Source organism: Hypanus sabinus, chromosome 5 (assembly GCF_030144855.1).
Source record: "Hypanus sabinus isolate sHypSab1 chromosome 5, sHypSab1.hap1, whole genome shotgun sequence".
NCBI lineage: Eukaryota > Metazoa > Chordata > Chondrichthyes > Myliobatiformes > Dasyatidae > Hypanus > Hypanus sabinus.
In genome coordinates, this window is record NC_082710.1 from 186109588 (window position 1) to 186127348 (window position 17761).

A 17761-nucleotide genomic window follows, 5' to 3' on the forward strand; every position below is an offset into this window, starting at 1 on the left:
GAAAGTTTGTAGACAGTGTGTGAGAATAGAGAAAGCTTGTAGACAGTGTATGAGGATAGAGAAAGTTTGTAGACAGTGTATGAGGATAGAGAAAGCTTGTAGACAGTGTGTGAGGATAGAGAAAGCTAGTAGACAGTGTGTGAGGATAGAGAAAGCTTGTAGACAGTGTGTGAGAATAGAGAAAGTTTGTAGACAGTGTGTGAGAATAGAGAGTTTGTAGACAGTGTGTGAGAATAGAGAAAGTTTGTAGACAGTGTGTGAGAATAGAGAAAGCTTGTAGACAGTGTGTGAGGATAGAGAAAGCTTGTAGACAGTGTGTGAGGATAGAGAAAGCTTGTAGACAGTGTGTGAGGATAGAGAAAGCTAGTAGACAGTGTGTGAGGATAGAGAAAGTTTGTAGACAGTGTGTGAGGATAGAGAAAGCTTGTAGACAGTGTGTGAGAATAGAGAAAGCTTGTAGACAGTGTGTGAGGATAGAGAAAGCTTGTAGACAGTGTGTGAGGATAGAGAAAGCTTGTAGACAGTGTGTGAGAATAGAGAAAGCTTGTAGACAGTGTGTGAGAATAGAGAAAGTTTGTAGACAGTGTGTGAGAATAGAGAAAGTTTGTAGACAGTGTATGAGGATAGAGAAAGCTTGTAGACAGTGTGTGAGAATAGAGAAAGCTAGTAGACAGTGTGTGAGAATAGAGAAAGTTTGTAGACAGTGTATGAGGATAGAGAAAGCTTGTAGACAGTGTGTGAGAATAGAGAAAGTTTGTAGACAGTGTGTGAGAATAGAGAAAGCTTGTAGACAGTGTATGAGGATAGAGAAAGTTTGTAGACAGTGTATGAGGATAGAGAAAGCTTGTAGACAGTGTGTGAGGATAGAGAAAGCTAGTAGGCAGTGTGTGAGGATAGAGAAAGCTTGTAGACAGTGTGTGAGAATAGAGAAAGTTTGTAGACAGTGTGTGAGAATAGAGAGTTTGTAGACAGTGTGTGAGAATAGAGAAAGTTTGTAGACAGTGTGTGAGAATAGAGAAAGCTTGTAGACAGTGTGTGAGGATAGAGAAAGCTTGTAGACAGTGTGTGAGGATAGAGAAAGCTTGTAGACAGTGTGTGAGGATAGAGAAAGCTAGTAGACAGTGTGTGAGGATAGAGAAAGTTTGTAGACAGTGTGTGAGAATCGAGAAAGCTTGTAGACAGTGTGTGAGAGAGGATAGGCAGTTGATAGAGAAAGGGAGCGCTCAGACCGAAGATGTAGGGGAGAAGGAAGAAAGATAAGATAGTAAAGCTGTTTGCACCATTAGGGATAAACAGAGAGTAAGAGGTGGAGAATTTCTTAAATGCATTTATTTTAATGCTAGGAGCATTGTAAGAAAGGTGGATGAGCTTAGAGCATGGATTGATACTTGGAAATATGATGTTGTAGCTATTAGTGAAACATGGCTGCAGGATGGGTGTGATTGGCAACTAAATATTCCTGGATTTCGTTTTTTCAAGTGTGATAGAATCAGAGGGGAAAGAAGGAGAAGTGTTGCATTGCTTGTCAAGAGAAAATATTACAGCGGTGCTCTGGCAGGATAGATTAGAGGGCTCGTCTAGGGAGACTATTTGGGTGGAATTGAGGAATAGGAAAGGTGTAGTAACACTTAGAGGGGTGTATTATAGACTATCTAATGGGGAGCAAGAATTAGAGGAGGAAATTTGTAAGGAGATAGCAGGTATTTGTAGTAAGCACAATGTTGTGATTGTGGGAGATTTTAATTTTCCACATATAGAATGGGAAGTTCATTCTGTAAAAGGGCTGGATAGTTTGGAGTTTGTAAAATGAGTGCAGGATAGTTTTTTGCAGCAATACATAGAGGTACCAACTAGAGAAGGGGCAGTGTTGGATCTCCTGTTAGGGAATGAAATAGGTCAGGTGACAGAGGTATCTGTTGGGGAGCACTTCGGGTCCAGCGATCACAATGCCATTAGTTTCAATATAATTATGGAGCAGGATAGGACTGGACCCAGGGTTGAGATTTTTGATTGGAGAAAGGCTAACTTTGAGGAGATGTGAAAGGATTTAGAAGGAGTGGATTGGGACAATTTGTTTTATGGGAAGGATGTAATAGAGAAATGAAAGTCATTTAAAGGTGAAATTTTGAGGGTACGGAATCATTATCTTCCTGTTAGGTTGAAAGGAAAGGTTAAAAGTTTGAGAGAGCCAGGGTTTTCAAGTGATATTGGAAACTTGGTTTGGAAAAAGAGAGAGATCTACAATAAACATAGGCAGCATGGAGTAAATGAGGTGCTCGAGGAATATAAAGAATGTAAGAAGAATCTTAAGAAATTAGAAAAGCTAAAAGAAGATACAAGGTTGCTTTGGCAAGTAAGGTGAAAATAAATCCAAAGGGTTTCTACAGTTACATTAATAGCAAAAGGATAGTGAGGGATAAAATTGGTCCCTTAGAGAATCAGAGTGGACAGCTATGTGTGGAGACAAAAGAGATGTGGGGGAGATTTTGAACAATTTCTTTTCTTCGGTATTCACTAAGGAGAAGGATATTGAATTTTGTAAGGTAAAGGAAACAAGTAGGGAAGTTATGGAAACTATGATGATTAAAGAAGAGGAAGTACTGGCACTTTTAAGGAATGTAAAAGTGAATAAATCTCCAGGTCCTGACAGGATATTCCCTAGGACTTTGAGGGAAGTTAGCGTAGAAGTAGCAGGGGCTTTGACAGAAATACTTCAAATGTCATTAGAAATGGGGATGGTGCTGGAGGATTGGAGTATTGCTCATGTGTTTCCATTATTTAAAAAGGGTTCTAAGAGTAAACGTAGCAATTATCGGCCTGTAAGTTTGACGTCAGTGGTGGGTAAATTAATGGAAAGTATTCTTAGAGATGGTATATATAATTATCTGGATAGACAGGCTCTGATTAGGAACAGTCAACATGAATTTGTGGGTGGAAGGTCGTGTTTGACAAATCTTATTGAATTTTTTGAAGAGGTTACTAGGAAAGTTGATGAGGGTAAAGCAGTGGATGTTGTCTATATGGACTTCAGTGAGGCCTTTCACAAGGTTCCACACGGAATGTTAGTTAGGAAGGTTCAATCGTTAGGTATTAATATTGAAGTAGTAAAATGGATTCAACAGTGGCTGGATGGGAGATGCCAGAGAGTAGTGGTGGATAACTGTTTGTCAGGTTGGAGATCAGTGACTAGTGGTGTGCCTCAGGGATCTGTACTGAGTCCAATGTTGTTTGTCATATACATTAATGATCTGGATGATGGGGTGGTAAATAGGATTAGCAAGTATGCAGATAATATTAAGGTAGGTGGCATTGTGGATAATGAAGTAGGTTTTCAAAGCTTGCACAGAGATTTAGGCCAGTCAGAAGAGTGGGCTGAAAGATGTCAGATGGAGTTTAATGCTGATAAGTTTGAGGTGCTACATTTTGGTAGGAATAATCAAAATAGGACACATGGTAAATGGTAGGGCATTGAGGAATGCAGTAGAACTGAGTGATCTAGGAAAAATGGTGTATAGTTCCCTGAAGGTGGAATCTCATGTGGGTAGGATGGTGAAGAAAGCTTTTGGTATGCTGGCCTTTATAAATCAGAGCATTGAGTATAGGAGTTGGGATGTAATGTTAAAATTGTACAAGGCATTGGTGAGGCCAAATTTGGAGTATTGTGTACAGTTCTGGTCACCGAATTACAGGAAAGATGTCAACAAAATAGAGAGAGTACAGAGGAGATTTACTAGAATGTTACCTGGGTTTCAGCACCTAAGTTAGAGAGCAAGGTTGAACAAGTTAGATCTTTATTCTTTGGAGCGTAGAAGTTTGAGGGGCGACTTTATAGAGGTATTTAAAATTATGATGGGGATAGGTAGAGTTGATGTGGATAGGCTTTTTCCATTGACAGTAGGGGAGATTCAAACAAGAGGACATGAGTTGAAAGTTAAGGGGCAAAAGTTTAGGGGTAACACAAGGGGAACTTCTTTACTCAGAGAGTGGTAACTGGGTGGTACGAGCTTCCAGTAGAAGTGGTAGAGGCAGGTTCGATATTGTCATTTAAAAAAAATTGGATAGGCATATGATTAGGAAAGGAATGGAGGGTTATGAGCTGAGTGCAGGGTGGTGGGACTAGGTGAGAGTAAGCGTTCAGCATGGGCTAGAAGGGCCGAGATGGCCTGTTTCCGTGCTGTAATTGTTATATAGTTATTGTAACATTTCTCTTTTGGCGTGCATGTCGTAACTTGTAGACCACATTCTTACTACTGTTTGGGGATCTGTATATAACTTCCATAAGGGAGTTTTTTCTCTTGCATTTCCTTAGCTTTATTCACAACTATTCAACACCTTCCAACCCTATGTCACCTCTTTCTGATGACTTAATTCAATGTTTTACTAACAGAGCCATGCTAACCGCCTCTGCCTTCCTGCCAGTCCTTTTGATACAGTTTGTATCCTTGGACATTTAACTCCCAGCTATAATCTTTCAGCCATTATTCAATGATGCCTACAACATCATACTTACCAATCTGTGCTACAAGTTCATTGAGTTTATTCAAATAAAACACCTTTACTCCTGTATTCACCTTTTTTGATTTTGTTTACCTTTTACATTGGAACTCATATGTGGCCCTATCAGCAGCCAAAGATGGTGGAAGCTTCTTGTGAGGTGGTAGATAAGGACAAGTGGAACTCAGTGTCCGTTCTGGCAGAGGTAGAATGGGTTGAGATCAGATTTTGCAGGAATGTGGGTGAGAGTAGCATCGATGGCAGAGGGGAAAATCAGTTCAGAGAACAAGGTAATGTTAGAGATATAGAAGATGATAAGGCTAAAAGGAAAAAGCTTAAGAAGGAAATTAGGAGAGCCAGAATGGGGCCATGAGAAGGCCTTGATGGTTAGGATTAAGGAAAAATCCAAGGCATTCTACAAGTATGTGAAGAGCAGGAGGAAATGACGTGAAAGAATAGGACCTATCAAGTGTGACAGTGCGAAAGTGAGTATGGAACCAGAGAAAATAGCAGAGACACTTAATACTTAATGAATAGTGTTCACTATGGAAAAGGATCTTGGTGATTGTAGTGATGACTTGCAGCAGACTGAAAAGCTTGAGGACTGAAAAGAAACGTGCTGGAGCTTTTGGAAAGCATCAATTTGGATAAATCGCTGGGACTGGATGAGATGTATGCTAGGCTACTGTGGGAGGTGAGGGAGGAGATTGCTGAGTCTCTGGCAAGGATCTTTGCATCTTCATTGGGGATGGGAGAGGTTCCGGAGGATTGGAAGTTTGTGGATGTTGTTCCATTATTCAAGAAAGGGAGTAGAGATAGCCCAGGAAACTATACACTAGTGAATCTTACCTCAGTGGTTGGTAATTTGATGGAGAAGATCCTGAGAGGCAGGATTTATGAACATTTGGAGAGGTATAATAAGATTAGGGATAGTCAGCATGGCTTTGTCAAGGGCATATTAATCACACTTGCCTTATGAGTGTGATTGAGTTTTTTAAGGATGTGACTAAACACATTGATGAAGGAAGAGCAGTAGATGTAGTGTACATGGATTTCAGCAAGGCATTTGATAAGGTACCCCATGCATGGCTTATTGAGAAAGTAAGGAGGCACGGGATCCAAGGGGACATTGCTTTGTGGATCCAGAACTGGTTTGTCCACAGAAGGCAAAAGAGCGGTTGTAGACGGGTCATATTCTACATGGAGGTTGACCCCACTTGGAGTACTGTGCTCAGTTCTGGTCGCCTCCCTACAGGAGGAATGTGGAAACCATAGAACGGGTGCAGAAAAGATTTATTAGGTTGTTGCCTGGATTGGGGAGCATGCCTTATGAAAACAGGTTGAGTGAACTCGGCCTTTTTTCCTTGGAGTGACGCAGGCTGAGAGGTGACCTGATAGAGGTGTATAAGATGATGAGAGGCATTGATCATGTGGATCGTCAGAGGCTTTTTCCCAGGGCTGAAGTGACTCCACAAGAGGACACAGGTTTAAGGTGCTTGGGAGTAGGTACAGAGGAGATATCAGGGGTAAGTTTTTTTTGCAGAAAGTGGTGACTGTGTGGAATGGGCTGTTGGCAACGGTTGTGCAAGTGGATACGATAGGGTCTTTTAAGAGACTTTTGGATAGGTACATGGAGCATAAAAAATAGAGGGCTATGGGTAACCCTAGGTGGGTGGAAGTTAGGAACAGCAAGGGGTCAATAACTTTACTGGGTATTTTTTATAGACCATCCAATAGTAACAGGGATAGCGAGGAGCAAATAGGGAAACAGATCATGGAAAGGTGTAATAATAACAGAGCTGTCATGATGGGAGATTTTAATTCCTCAAAAAGGTTTCTAAGGTAGGGACATGTTTGGCAGAACTTTGTGGGCCAACGGGCCTGTATTGTGTTGTAGGTTTTTGTATGTTCTATGTTTCTATGTTCTATGTTCTGTAATGTTGGAAAATGCATGGTCATGCACTTCGGTGGTAGAAATAAATGTGCAGAATATTTTCTAAGTGGGGAGAAAATCTAAAAATCTGAGATGCAAAGGGGTTTGGGAGTCCTTGTGTGGAACACTCTAAAAGTTAACTTGCAGGATGAGTTGGTGGTAAGGAAGGCAAATGCAATGTTAGCATTTAGTTCAAGAGGTCTAAAATACAAGAGCAACGATGTGATGCTGAGGCTTTATAAGGCACTAGTGAGGCCCCACTTTGAGTATTGTGAAGTTTTGGGCCCCTCATCTGAAAAGATATGCTGGCATTGGAGATGGTCCAAAGGGGGTTCACAAGGTTGATTCCAGGAATAAAAGGGTTATCAACTGTGGAAGGTTTGATGGCTCTGAGTCTGTCCTCACTGAAATTCAGAAGGATGAGGGGGATCTCATTGAAACCTTTTGAATGTTGAAAGGCCTAGACAGAGTAGATATGGAAAGGATGTTTCCCATAGTGGGAGGATCTACGACAAGAGGGCACGGCCTCAGGATAGAGTGGCACCCTTTCAAAACAGAGGTGCTGAAAAATTTCTTTAGGCAAAGGGTAGTAAATTTGTGGAGCTTGCTGCCACCAGCAGCTGTGGAGGCCAGGTTGTTGGGTGTATTTAAGGCAGAGATTGATAAGTCCTTGATTGGACATAGCATCAAAGGTTACGGAGAAAAGGCCAGGAACCGGGGTGGAGCAGGAGGGAAAAAAAGGATCAGCCATGATTGAATGGTGGAGGAGACTCGATGGGCCGGATGGCTTAATTCTGCCCCCATGTCTTATGGACTTATGGTCTAAGTTAATTAATGCATCTGATTCTGCTGATACGTTGTATACATGATGAGACTCAGAATGTTAAAGTTCATGTCCCTGTACTGCCAAGCCCTTGTAAACACCTTAATTACCTCACAACAGCACACAGGGTTTTAGCGCATAAGAAATCATCTCAATGACACTCTGCTCAGTTTCCGAACTTGATTCCAGGACCTCACTGTGAAGAAAACATAGAGATAGTATTAATGTGGGATTCATGGCCATTATGGAGATTAACAGATCAGCAGCTTCAGGCTTTTACTTTCTTTAATGGTTTGGACTTGTGTGAGATGATGACTTTCAGGAATTGTTCACTGACAGGTGACAACCAGTACTTTAGCCTCTGAACAATATTATAACCATATAACCATATAACAATCACAGCACGGAAACAGGCCATCTTGGCCCTCCTAGTCCGTGCCGAACCCTTAATCCCACCTACCCGCACTCAGCCCATAACCCTCCACTCCTTTCCTGTCCATATACCTATCCAATTTTACAAATGACACAACTGAACTGGCCTCTACTACTTCTACAGGAAGCTCATTCCACACAGCTATCACTCTTTGAGTAAAGAAATACCCCCTCGTGTTTCCCTTAAACTTCTGCCCCCTAACTCTCAAATCATGTCCTCTAGTTTGAATCTCCCCTACTTTCAATGGAAGCAGCCTGTTCACGTCAACTCTATCTATCCCTCTCAAAATTTTAAATACCTCGATCAAATCCCCCCTCAACCTTCTACGCTCCAATGAATAGAGACCTAACTTGTTCAACCTTTCTCTGTAACTTAATTGCTGAAACCCAGGTATCATCCTAGTAAATCGTCTCTGCACTCTGTCTAATTTATTGATATCTTTCCTATAATTCGGTGCCCAGAACTGCACACAATATTCCAAATTTGGCCTTACCAATGCCTTGTACAACTTTAGCATTACATCCCGACTTCTGTACTCAATGCTTTGATTTATAAAGGCCAGCGTTCCAAAAGCCCTCTTCACCACCCTATCTACATGAGACTCCACTTTCAGGGAACTATGCACAGTTATTCCTAGATCTCTCTGTTCCTCTGCATTCCTCAATGCCCTACCATTTACTCTGTATGTTCTATTTGGATTATTCCTGCCAAAATGTAGAACCTCACACTTCTCAGCATTAAACTCCATCTGCCAACGTTCAGCCCATTCTTCTAACCGGCATAAATCTCCCTGCAAGCTTTGAAAATCCACCTCATTATCCACAACACCTCCTACCTTAGTATTTAATATTGCCATAGGAAATTTCAGAATCCAGTCAGACAATCAATATTTACACGGGAAATTTCAGAATCCAGTCAGACAACCCATACTTACACGGGAAATTTCAGAATCTAATCAGACAATCTGTATTTACCTGGGAAATTTCAGAATTCAATCAGACAACCCATAATGGATGTGGGGGTAGAAGGGTGAGTTTGCAGATGACACAAAGGTTGGTGGTGTTGTAGATAGTGTAAAGGATAGGTTTTCTATGTTTCTAACTTGGACGAATGAGGGAAGATTGTACTGAAATGTTACTGTGAGGCCTGATAGGAAAGATGTTTCTACTGCAACACGCATAAATGCTAGAAGAACTCAGCAGGCCAGGCAGTATCTATGGAAAAAAGTACAGTCAACATTTTGAGCCAAGACCCTTCGGCAGGACTGGAGAAAAACAGATGAGTAGATTTAAAAGTAGGGGAGGGGAAAGAGATGCACAAGGTGATGGTTGAAACTGGGAGGGAGAGGGATGATGTAAAGAGCTGGGAAATTAATTGGTGAAAGAAATACAGGGCTGGAGAAGGGGCAGTCTGAAAGGAGAGGACAGAAAACATGACAGTAAGTGAAGGAATAGAATGAGTTGGAGGTTAAATGTGTAGCTGAGGGATTGGAGCAGGGGGTAGGGATTCAGTTTTCTAGATCATTGGGACCTCTTTTGGGGCAGGAGTGACTTGTACAAAAAGGATGGGTTTCATTAGAATCCCAGGGGGACCAATATCCTGGTGGGGAGGTTTGCTAAGGCTACTGGGGAGAGTTTAAACTAGAATTGTTGGCGGGGGTTGGAACTTAACTGAAGAGACTGGAGAAGAGGAGATTGGCTCACAAATAGAGAAAAGTTGGAGACAGTGTGTGAGGGGGATAGGCAGGTGAAAGAGAAGGGACACGCTCAGATGGACAGTTTGAGATCTTTCTATTTTAACGCAAGGAGTGTTGTGAATAAAGCGGATGAGCTTAGAGCGTGGATCAGTACTTGGAGATATGATGTGGTGGATAGAGAATTGGTTGGCAGACAGGAAGCAAAGAGTGGGAGTAAATGGGACCTTTTCAGAATGGCAGGCAGTGACTAGTGGGGTACCACACGGCTCAGTGCTGGGACCCCAGTTGTTTACAATATATATTAATGATTTAGACAAGGGAATTAAATGCAGCATCTCCAAGTTCGCAGATGACACGAAGCTGGGCGGCGGTGTTAGCTGTGAGGAGGATGCTAAGAGGATGCAGGGTGACTTGGATAGGTTAGTTGAGTGGGCAAATTCATAGCAGATGCATTTAATGTGGATAAACGTGGTTATCCACTTTGGTTGCAAGAACAGGAAAACAGATTATTATCTGAACGGTAGCCGATTAGGAAAAGGGGAGGAGCAACGAGACCTGGGTTTCATTGTACACCAGTCATTGAAGGTGGGCATGCAGGTACAGCAGGCAGTGAAAAAAGCAAATGTTATGTTGGCATTCATAGCAAGAGGATTTGAGTACAGGAGCAGGGAGGTTCTACTGCAGTTGTACAAGGCCTTGGTGAGACCACACCTAGAATATTGTGTGCAGTTTTGGTCCCCTAATCTGAGGAAAGACATTCTTGCCATAGAGGGAGTACAGAGAAGGTTCGCCAGATTGATTCCTGGGATGGCAGGACTTTCATATGAAGAAAGACTGGATCGACTAGGCTTATACTCACTAGAATTTAGAAGATTGAGGGGGGATCTTATTGAAACGCATAAAATTCTAAAGGGATTGGACAGGCTAGATGCAGGAAGATTGTTTCCGATGTTGGGGAAGTCCAGAACAAGGGGTCACAAAGCCTTTTAGGACCGAGATGAGGAAAAACTTCTTCACACAGACAGTGGTGAATCTGTGGAATTCTCTGCCGGTTCATTGGCTATATTTAAGAGGAAGTTAGATATGGGCCTTGTAGCTAAAGGGATCAGGGGGTATGGAGGGAAAGCAGGTACAGGGTTCTGAGTTGGATGATCAGGCTCGAAGGGCCGAATGGCCTACTTCTGCACCTTTTTTCTATGTTTCTATGTTTCTATTACAGAGACTTGGATGGCTCAGGGACAGGAATGTTTATTTCAAGTGCCAGGTTTTAGATGTTTCTGAAAGGACAGGGAGGGAGGCCTGGCACTGTTGATCAGAGATAATGTCACGGCTACAAACAAGGTAGATGCCATGGAGGGATTGTCTACGGAGTCTCTGTGGGTGGAGGTTAGGAACAGGAAGGGGTTAATAACTTTACTGGGTGTTTTTTATAGGCCACCCAATAGTAACAGGGATATCAAGGAGCAGATGGGGAAACAGATCATGGAAAGGTGTAATAATAACAGAGCTGTCATAATGGGAGATTTTAAATCCTCAAATATCAATTGGCATCTCCCTAGAGCAAGGGGTTTAGATGGGGGCGGAGCTTGAATGAAAAGTCTCATCCTGAGAGTAGATGCGGCAGGGACAGAGGAAATGAGAGAAGGGGATGCAGTTTTTACAAGTAACAGAGCGAGAAGAGGTGTAGACCAAGTAGCTGTGAGAGTCTGTGAGCTTATAATAGACATCAGTAGATAAGCTGTCTCCAGAGATAGACTCAGTGAGATCTAGAAATGGGAAGGAGATGTTTGAAATGGAGCAGGTTAATTGGAGGGCAGGGTGGAAGTTGGAGGCAAAGTTGATGAAGTCGAGAAGTTCCACATAAGTGCAGGAAGCAGCACCAATGCAGTCATTGACGTAGCGTAGGAAAAGCTAGGGTGTAGGCTTGGAACATAGACTGTTCCACATAGTTGGCATTTCTGGGACTCACGTGAGTGCCTACGGCTACACTTCTCGTTTGAAGGAAGTGGGAGGAGCCAAAAGAGAAATCATTAAGAGTGAGGACAAGTTCCACTAGATGCAGGAGAGTGGTGGTGGAGGGGAACTGGTTGGGTCTGGTGTCCGGAAAGAATTGGAGAGCTTTGAGGTCTTCCTGTTGGGGGTTGGAGGTGTATAGGACTGAACATTCAGAGTGAAAACAAGATGATGGGGTCAGGGAACTTGAAATCATTGAAAAGATCTCGAGCTTGTGAAGCGTCACAGATGTAGTTAGGAGGGACTGAACAGTAGGGGGGGTGGGGGGGGAAGGAATAAAACAAAGTTGAGGTATGCAGATATGAGTTCAGTGGGGTAGGAACAAGCAGAAGCAATGAGAATATTTGGACAAGCAGGTTTGTGGATCTTGGGTAGGAAGTAAAAACGAGAGGTGCAGGGTACAGGAACTATGAGATTTGTGGCAATGAATGGGATATCCCCAGAGCCAATAAGGTTAGCAATGGTGTGGGAGACAATGGCCTGGTACTCCTTGGTGGGGTCCTGTTTGAAGGGTAAGTAAGAGGGAGGTATCTGAAAATTGTCACTGGCCATCAGCAAGGTAGAGGTTAGTCTGCCAGATTACCACAGCACTCCCTTTATCTGCAGTGGTGAGGTTAGGGTTAGTGCGGAGTGTGTGGAGAGCAAAACGTTCGTAAGGGTGACGTTGGAATTGCGTGTTGAAGTCGAGATAGTTAATATCCTATTGGAAGTGGCAATGAGAAGATCTGGAGCAGGCAGAAGACCAGAGATCCCGACATAGATTGGGAGACCACTTCCCCAAGCACCTACACTCCATTCACCAGAGGACATGGGATTTCCTAGTGGCCACCCATTTTGATTCTACTTCCCATTCCTATTCTGACATGTCAATCCATGGCCTCCTCTGCTGTTGCGATGAGACTGCAGTCAGGTTGGAGGAACTATATACTGGGTAGCCTCTAGCCTGATGACATGAACATCGATTTCTCGAACTTTTGTTAACGACCATGCCCCACACACCCCTTCACCATTTCCCATCCCCTTTTCCCTCTCTCACCTCATCTCCTTGCCAGCCCAGCACCACCTCCTGGTGTTCCTCCCCACTTTTCTTTCTTCCATGGCCTTCTGTCAGACTCCCCCCTTCTCCAGCTCTATATTTCTTTCACCTATCAACTTCCCAGCTCTTTACTTCATCCTTCTCCCTTCAGGTTTCACCTGTCACCTGGTGTTTCTCTCTCCCATCACACCCACCTTTTAAATCTACCCTCAGCTTTTTTTCCTCCAGTCCTGCCAAAGGATCTTGGCCCAAAACGTTGATTATACTTTTTCCATAGGTCTGCCTGGCCTGCTGAGTACCTCCAGAATTGTGTGTGTTGCTTGGATTTCCAGCACCTGCTGATTTTCTCTTTAAGATGTTTCCACTGGTGGGAAAGCCCTGAACGAGGTCACATAGTCAAAAGGTTATGGGGCAGTCATTTGAAATTGGGGTGTGGAGGTACCTCTTCTCTCACAGAGGATGGTGAATGTCTAGAATTTCTACCCCAGAGGTTGTGCAGGCCAGATCATTTTGGTTATTTAAATAAGTAGATTCACTTTTGAAAGGTTGAGGGCTCTAGGCAAGGCTGGGGAGATCAGCCATGATCAGATTGAATGACAGGCCAGATCCATAGAACAACAGCACAAGAACCTCATCTTTAGCTAACGCCTCTGTGCTGACTAGAATACCAATTTAAAGTAATCCCCTGTCCCTATAGTTCGCTCTCTGCTCCTCAAAGCGCAGTCAGTGAGAAAGTGCTGTTTCACACTCCATTCAGATGTTATCCTCATTTAGGTGGTGGAGATAGATCCAACAGTAACTCTTGATGCATGGTGTTGAGCCAAAACTCTGACCATCTCTGTCCTACCCCGACAAATGCAGGTCTAAGTGCTGAGATGTTCCAGTAGATGATCTGGAGCACCTTACACACCTTGTCAGCACTGCACCACAACTGCCATCTTGAAGATACAAAAACCAACAGGTCTACTGTCAAGGACAAGAGCAACAGCTATCGTTCTGTGGGGACTATTCACATCATCTGGCATGGAGGGGCCACTGCACAGGGTTGGAAAAAGCCACAGAAAGCAGAAAACTCGAGCAGCTCCATCATGGGCACTAGCCCCCCCATCACTGAGGACAACTTCCAAAGGCGATGCCTCAAAAAGGAGGCATCCATCATTAAGGGCCCCCATCACCCTGGATACGCACTCTTCTCATTGCTACCATCAAGGAGCCTGAAGCCACATACCCCATGTTTCAGGATTAGCTTCTACACCTCTGCCATTGGATTTCTGAATGGACAATAAACGCAGATATACTACCTCACTATTTTTTCACTTTCTTTTTGCACTACTTAATCTAACTTTTTATATCTATTTCTTATTGTAATTTATAGATTTTAAAAAATTATGTATTGCAATGTACTGCAGCTACAAGACATCAAATTTAATGATTCCTCATTCCTGGGAAAAACAGAAACTATACGTAGTTGATAATAGACAATAGACAATAGACAGTAGGTGCAGGAGTAGGCCATTCGGCCCTTCTAGCCAGCACCGCCATTCACTGTGATCATGGCTGATCATACACAATCAGTACCCCGTTCCTGCCCTCTCCCCATATCCCTTGACCCCACTATCTATAAGAGCTCTATCTAACTCTCCCTTGAATGCATCCAGAGACTTGGCCTCCACTGCCTTCTGGGGCAGAGCATTCCACATATCCACCACTCTCTGGGTGAAAAAGTTTTTCTGCATCTCTGTTCTAAATGGCCTACCCCTTATTCTTAAACTGTGGCCTCTAGTTCTGGACTCACCCATCAGCATGAACATGCTTCCTGCCTCCAGCGTGTCCAATCCCTTAATAATCTTATATTTTTCAATCAGATCCCCTCTCATCCTTCTAAATTCTAGTGTATACAAGCCCAGTCACTACAATCTTTCAACATATGCAGAACTAATTACTTGCAATTATGACTGAAGGTTTATTGACTGTCTTGTCTAGTCCATACTTCACCAACTGCTACCACTGGGCTATAAATGTGTGGTTAAGTGTGTGGTTAAGTGCCTTGCTCAAGGACACACATGTTGCCTCAGATGAGGCTCGAACTAACAACCTTCAGATTGCCAGCCTTAACCATTTGGCCATGTGCAAATAAGATGCAATAGGCCACAGTTTTAATGGATTAAGTTCTTTCTTAGATTTAAGATATGGAGCAATTTGTGGCAAATATTTTATGGGTAAAGTATTAAAGGGTGAAAACTGTCCTGGGTGCTCAAATGATAAAGAACCCTGTGTGTCAAATCTTTAAAAAATATTGGAATAAATACAACATCAGGCAAATAACATATAAGCTGATCTGCATTATAAAACCCTTTTCTGGAAATGTCACGACATTAATCGACATCAAAATAAGTACTCACTGTATTTGGTAAAAAGGATGAATATTAATCCTAAAATAAATACATAGACCACTGCTGCAGAGGTGGCATTTCCTGATGTTTGGCTTATGGGATACTGGCATACTTTAACTGTTGGGATAGAACACATATTGTTGGTTAAAATGAGGAACTGACTATATTAATATTTTCTCTGATAGAACTCAAATGCAAGGTTAAAAAGGCTAGTGACTAACAACTCTCTGCAGCTTACTTTGATCCTGTGAATTTGCTCCCCCATACCAGATGGTGATGCAGCCTGTTAGAATGCTCTCCTGTATATCTGGAGAAATTTGTGAGTGTTTCTGGTGACATATCAAATCTCCTCGAACTCCCAATGAAATATAGCCATTGTCTTGCCTTCTTTACAGCTATGTAAAGGATATGTTTATGTCTAGGAGAAGTCTCCAGAGATATTGATACCCCAAGAACTGGAAATTTCTCATTCTCTCCACAGCTAATCCCTCAATGAAGATCAGTTCACGTTCCATAAGACAGGAGCAGAATTAGGCCATTCAGCCCATTTCTTCATGGCTGATCCTGGATCTCACTCAATCCCACATTCCTGTCTTCTCACCATATCCTTTGATGCCCTGACCAATAAGAAACTATCAACTTCTGCTTTAAGTATACCCATGGACTTGTCTTCCACTGTGGTCTGCAGGCAGACAGACAGACATACTTTATTATTACAGCAGAGCAACCTACAGGTTCTCTAGTTCCGGATACTCCCACCACAGGAAAAGTGCTCTCCACATTCATATTCACCTTATCCATTCCTTTCAACATTAGGAAGGTTTCAATGAGATCCCCACATATTCTTCTAAATTCCAGTGAGTACAGGTCCAAAGCTGCCAAATGCTCCTCATATCTTAACCCCATTCCCAGAATTATCCTTGTGAACCTCCTCTGGATGGTCTTGCACGACATCGCATCTGTTCTGAGATATGGGGCCCAAAACTATTGACAATACTCCAAGCAGAGCCTGACTAGTGTCTTTCTAGAGCCTCAGCGTTATCTCCTAACTTTTATATTCTATTTACCTTGAAATAAGTGCTAACATTTGCCCATTTTTAACCACAAGCTCAACCTATATATTAGCATATGGGAGTTGTTGTGTATGTAGCCGTTTACACAACAATATCATTAATAAAAATGCTAGAGACTGGAACTAAGTTTCATGCTTCTTTACTGGCAGAATATGAACTGAACACATATGTACAGATCAAAACACGCCCAATAGCGCATACTCAATAATGTGTTATTACGACATAAAATAATCCCATATAATACAGTAGGCTATATGGTACAGGAGTCTTGCACGAGGACTCACAAGTCCCTCTTCACCTCTAATGCTTGAACTTTCTCCCCATTCAGATAATAATCTGCACTATTCTTCCTTTTACCAAAATGCATGATCGTACATTTCCCAACACTGTATTCCATCTGCTACTCTTTTACCCAGTTTTCCAATTTGTCTAAGTCCTGCAATTGCATTGCTTCCTCAGCACTACCTATCTGCATTAGCAGTGGATCAATCAATTCAAAGAGAGAGCTTCGCACAGGTCGGGGGGTAATGTTTTGCGGGGATCGGCGTATTAGCGAAGGACCAATTGATTCACAATTTATTAGCAGGTGCAAATAAAAGTAAAGCAGGGTCAAATCAGAATGGCCATTGTGTGAGGGGACCAATGTAGGAGTGGGAACTTGAGGCTTTGGCAAGGAGGCATAGGTAAGTAGCAGGTAAGGCTTTGAATAAAAAGTCACTAAATTACAGCTAATTAAATAAAGTAGGGATGACGCAGGATCAGGAGATGTGCTGTAGCTGCATGATGTGGGACCTGGAAAACCCCAGTGTGGTTCCTGGTGACCACATCTGCAGCAAGTGTTGGCTGCTCGAGGAACTCAGGCTCAAAGTTGATGACCTGGAGTCTGAGCTTAAAACACTGCGGCACATCAGGGAGGGGGAGAGTTCCCTGGATTCTCTGTTTCAGGAGATAGTCACCCCATTAGATTAGTCTACAGGCCCCCAAACAGTAGCGTGGATATTGGGTGCAAATTGAATAGGGAGTTAACATTGGCATGTGGCAAAGGTAATGTCGCAGTAGTTATGGAGGATTTCAACATGCAGGTGAACTGGGAGAATCAGGTTGGTGCTGGACCCCAGGATAGGGAGTTTGCAGAGTGCCTACGGAATGCATTCTTGGAACAGCTTGTACGAGAGCCGACCAGGGACAAGACTATTCTGGATTCAGTGTTATGTAATGAACAGGATTTGATAAGCGATCTTGAAGGAGCCATTAGGAGGTAGTGACCATAATATGATAAGTTTTTATCTGCAATTTGAGAAGGATAAGGGAAGATCGGAGGGGTCAGTGTTGCAGTTGAACAAAGGAGACTATGGAGCCATCAGGGAGGAGCTGGCCAAAGTTAAATGGATGGATATCCTGGCAGAAAAGACAGTGGAACAGCAATGGCAGGTATTCTTGGGAATAATGCACAAGGTGCAAAATCAGTTCATCCCCCGGAGAAGGAAGGATTCAAAGGGGGGAAAGGGGCCACAGTGGTTGACAAAGGAAGTCAGAGATTGCATAGCATTAAAAAAAAGAAGTATGACAGAGCTAAGGTGAGTGGGAAGACAGATGATTGGGAAATTTTTAAGGAACAATAGAACTTAACTAAAAAGGCAATACGGGGAGAAAAAATGAGGTACCAACACAAGCTAGCCAGGAATATAAAGGAGGATAGCAAAAGGTTTTTTAGGTATGTGAAGAGAAAGAAGATAGTTAAGAACAATGTTGGGCCCTTGAAGAACAAATTGGGTGAAATTGTTATGGGAAACAGAGAAATGGCAGAAGAATTTAATAAGTACTTAGATCTGTCTTCACTAGGGAAGACACAAGCAATCTCCCAGAT

The 17761-nt window shown here is 42.7% G+C and overlaps 1 protein-coding gene across 7 annotated transcripts in view; it reads right to left on the minus strand.

Annotated features, from left to right (window-relative positions):
- Nucleotides 1–17761, minus strand: part of LOC132394738 (hepatic and glial cell adhesion molecule-like) — a 212347-nt gene that overhangs the window by 101354 nt on the left and 93232 nt on the right. For 5 of the 7 annotated variants that reach the window (XM_059971134.1, XM_059971143.1, XM_059971133.1 and 2 more), the window contains 2 exons: nt 14831–14938; nt 7361–7446 (listed from right to left, as the gene is read on the minus strand). The exons of 1 other annotated variant lie outside the window; for it this stretch is intronic. In XM_059971134.1, the coding sequence (XP_059827117.1) occupies nt 7397–7446; nt 14831–14938 (158 nt within the window). In that variant the 3' untranslated portion in view covers nt 7361–7396. The remainder of the gene's footprint in view (nt 1–7360; nt 7447–14830; nt 14939–17761) is intronic. One more of the 7 variants, XM_059971137.1, reaches the window with a different exon arrangement.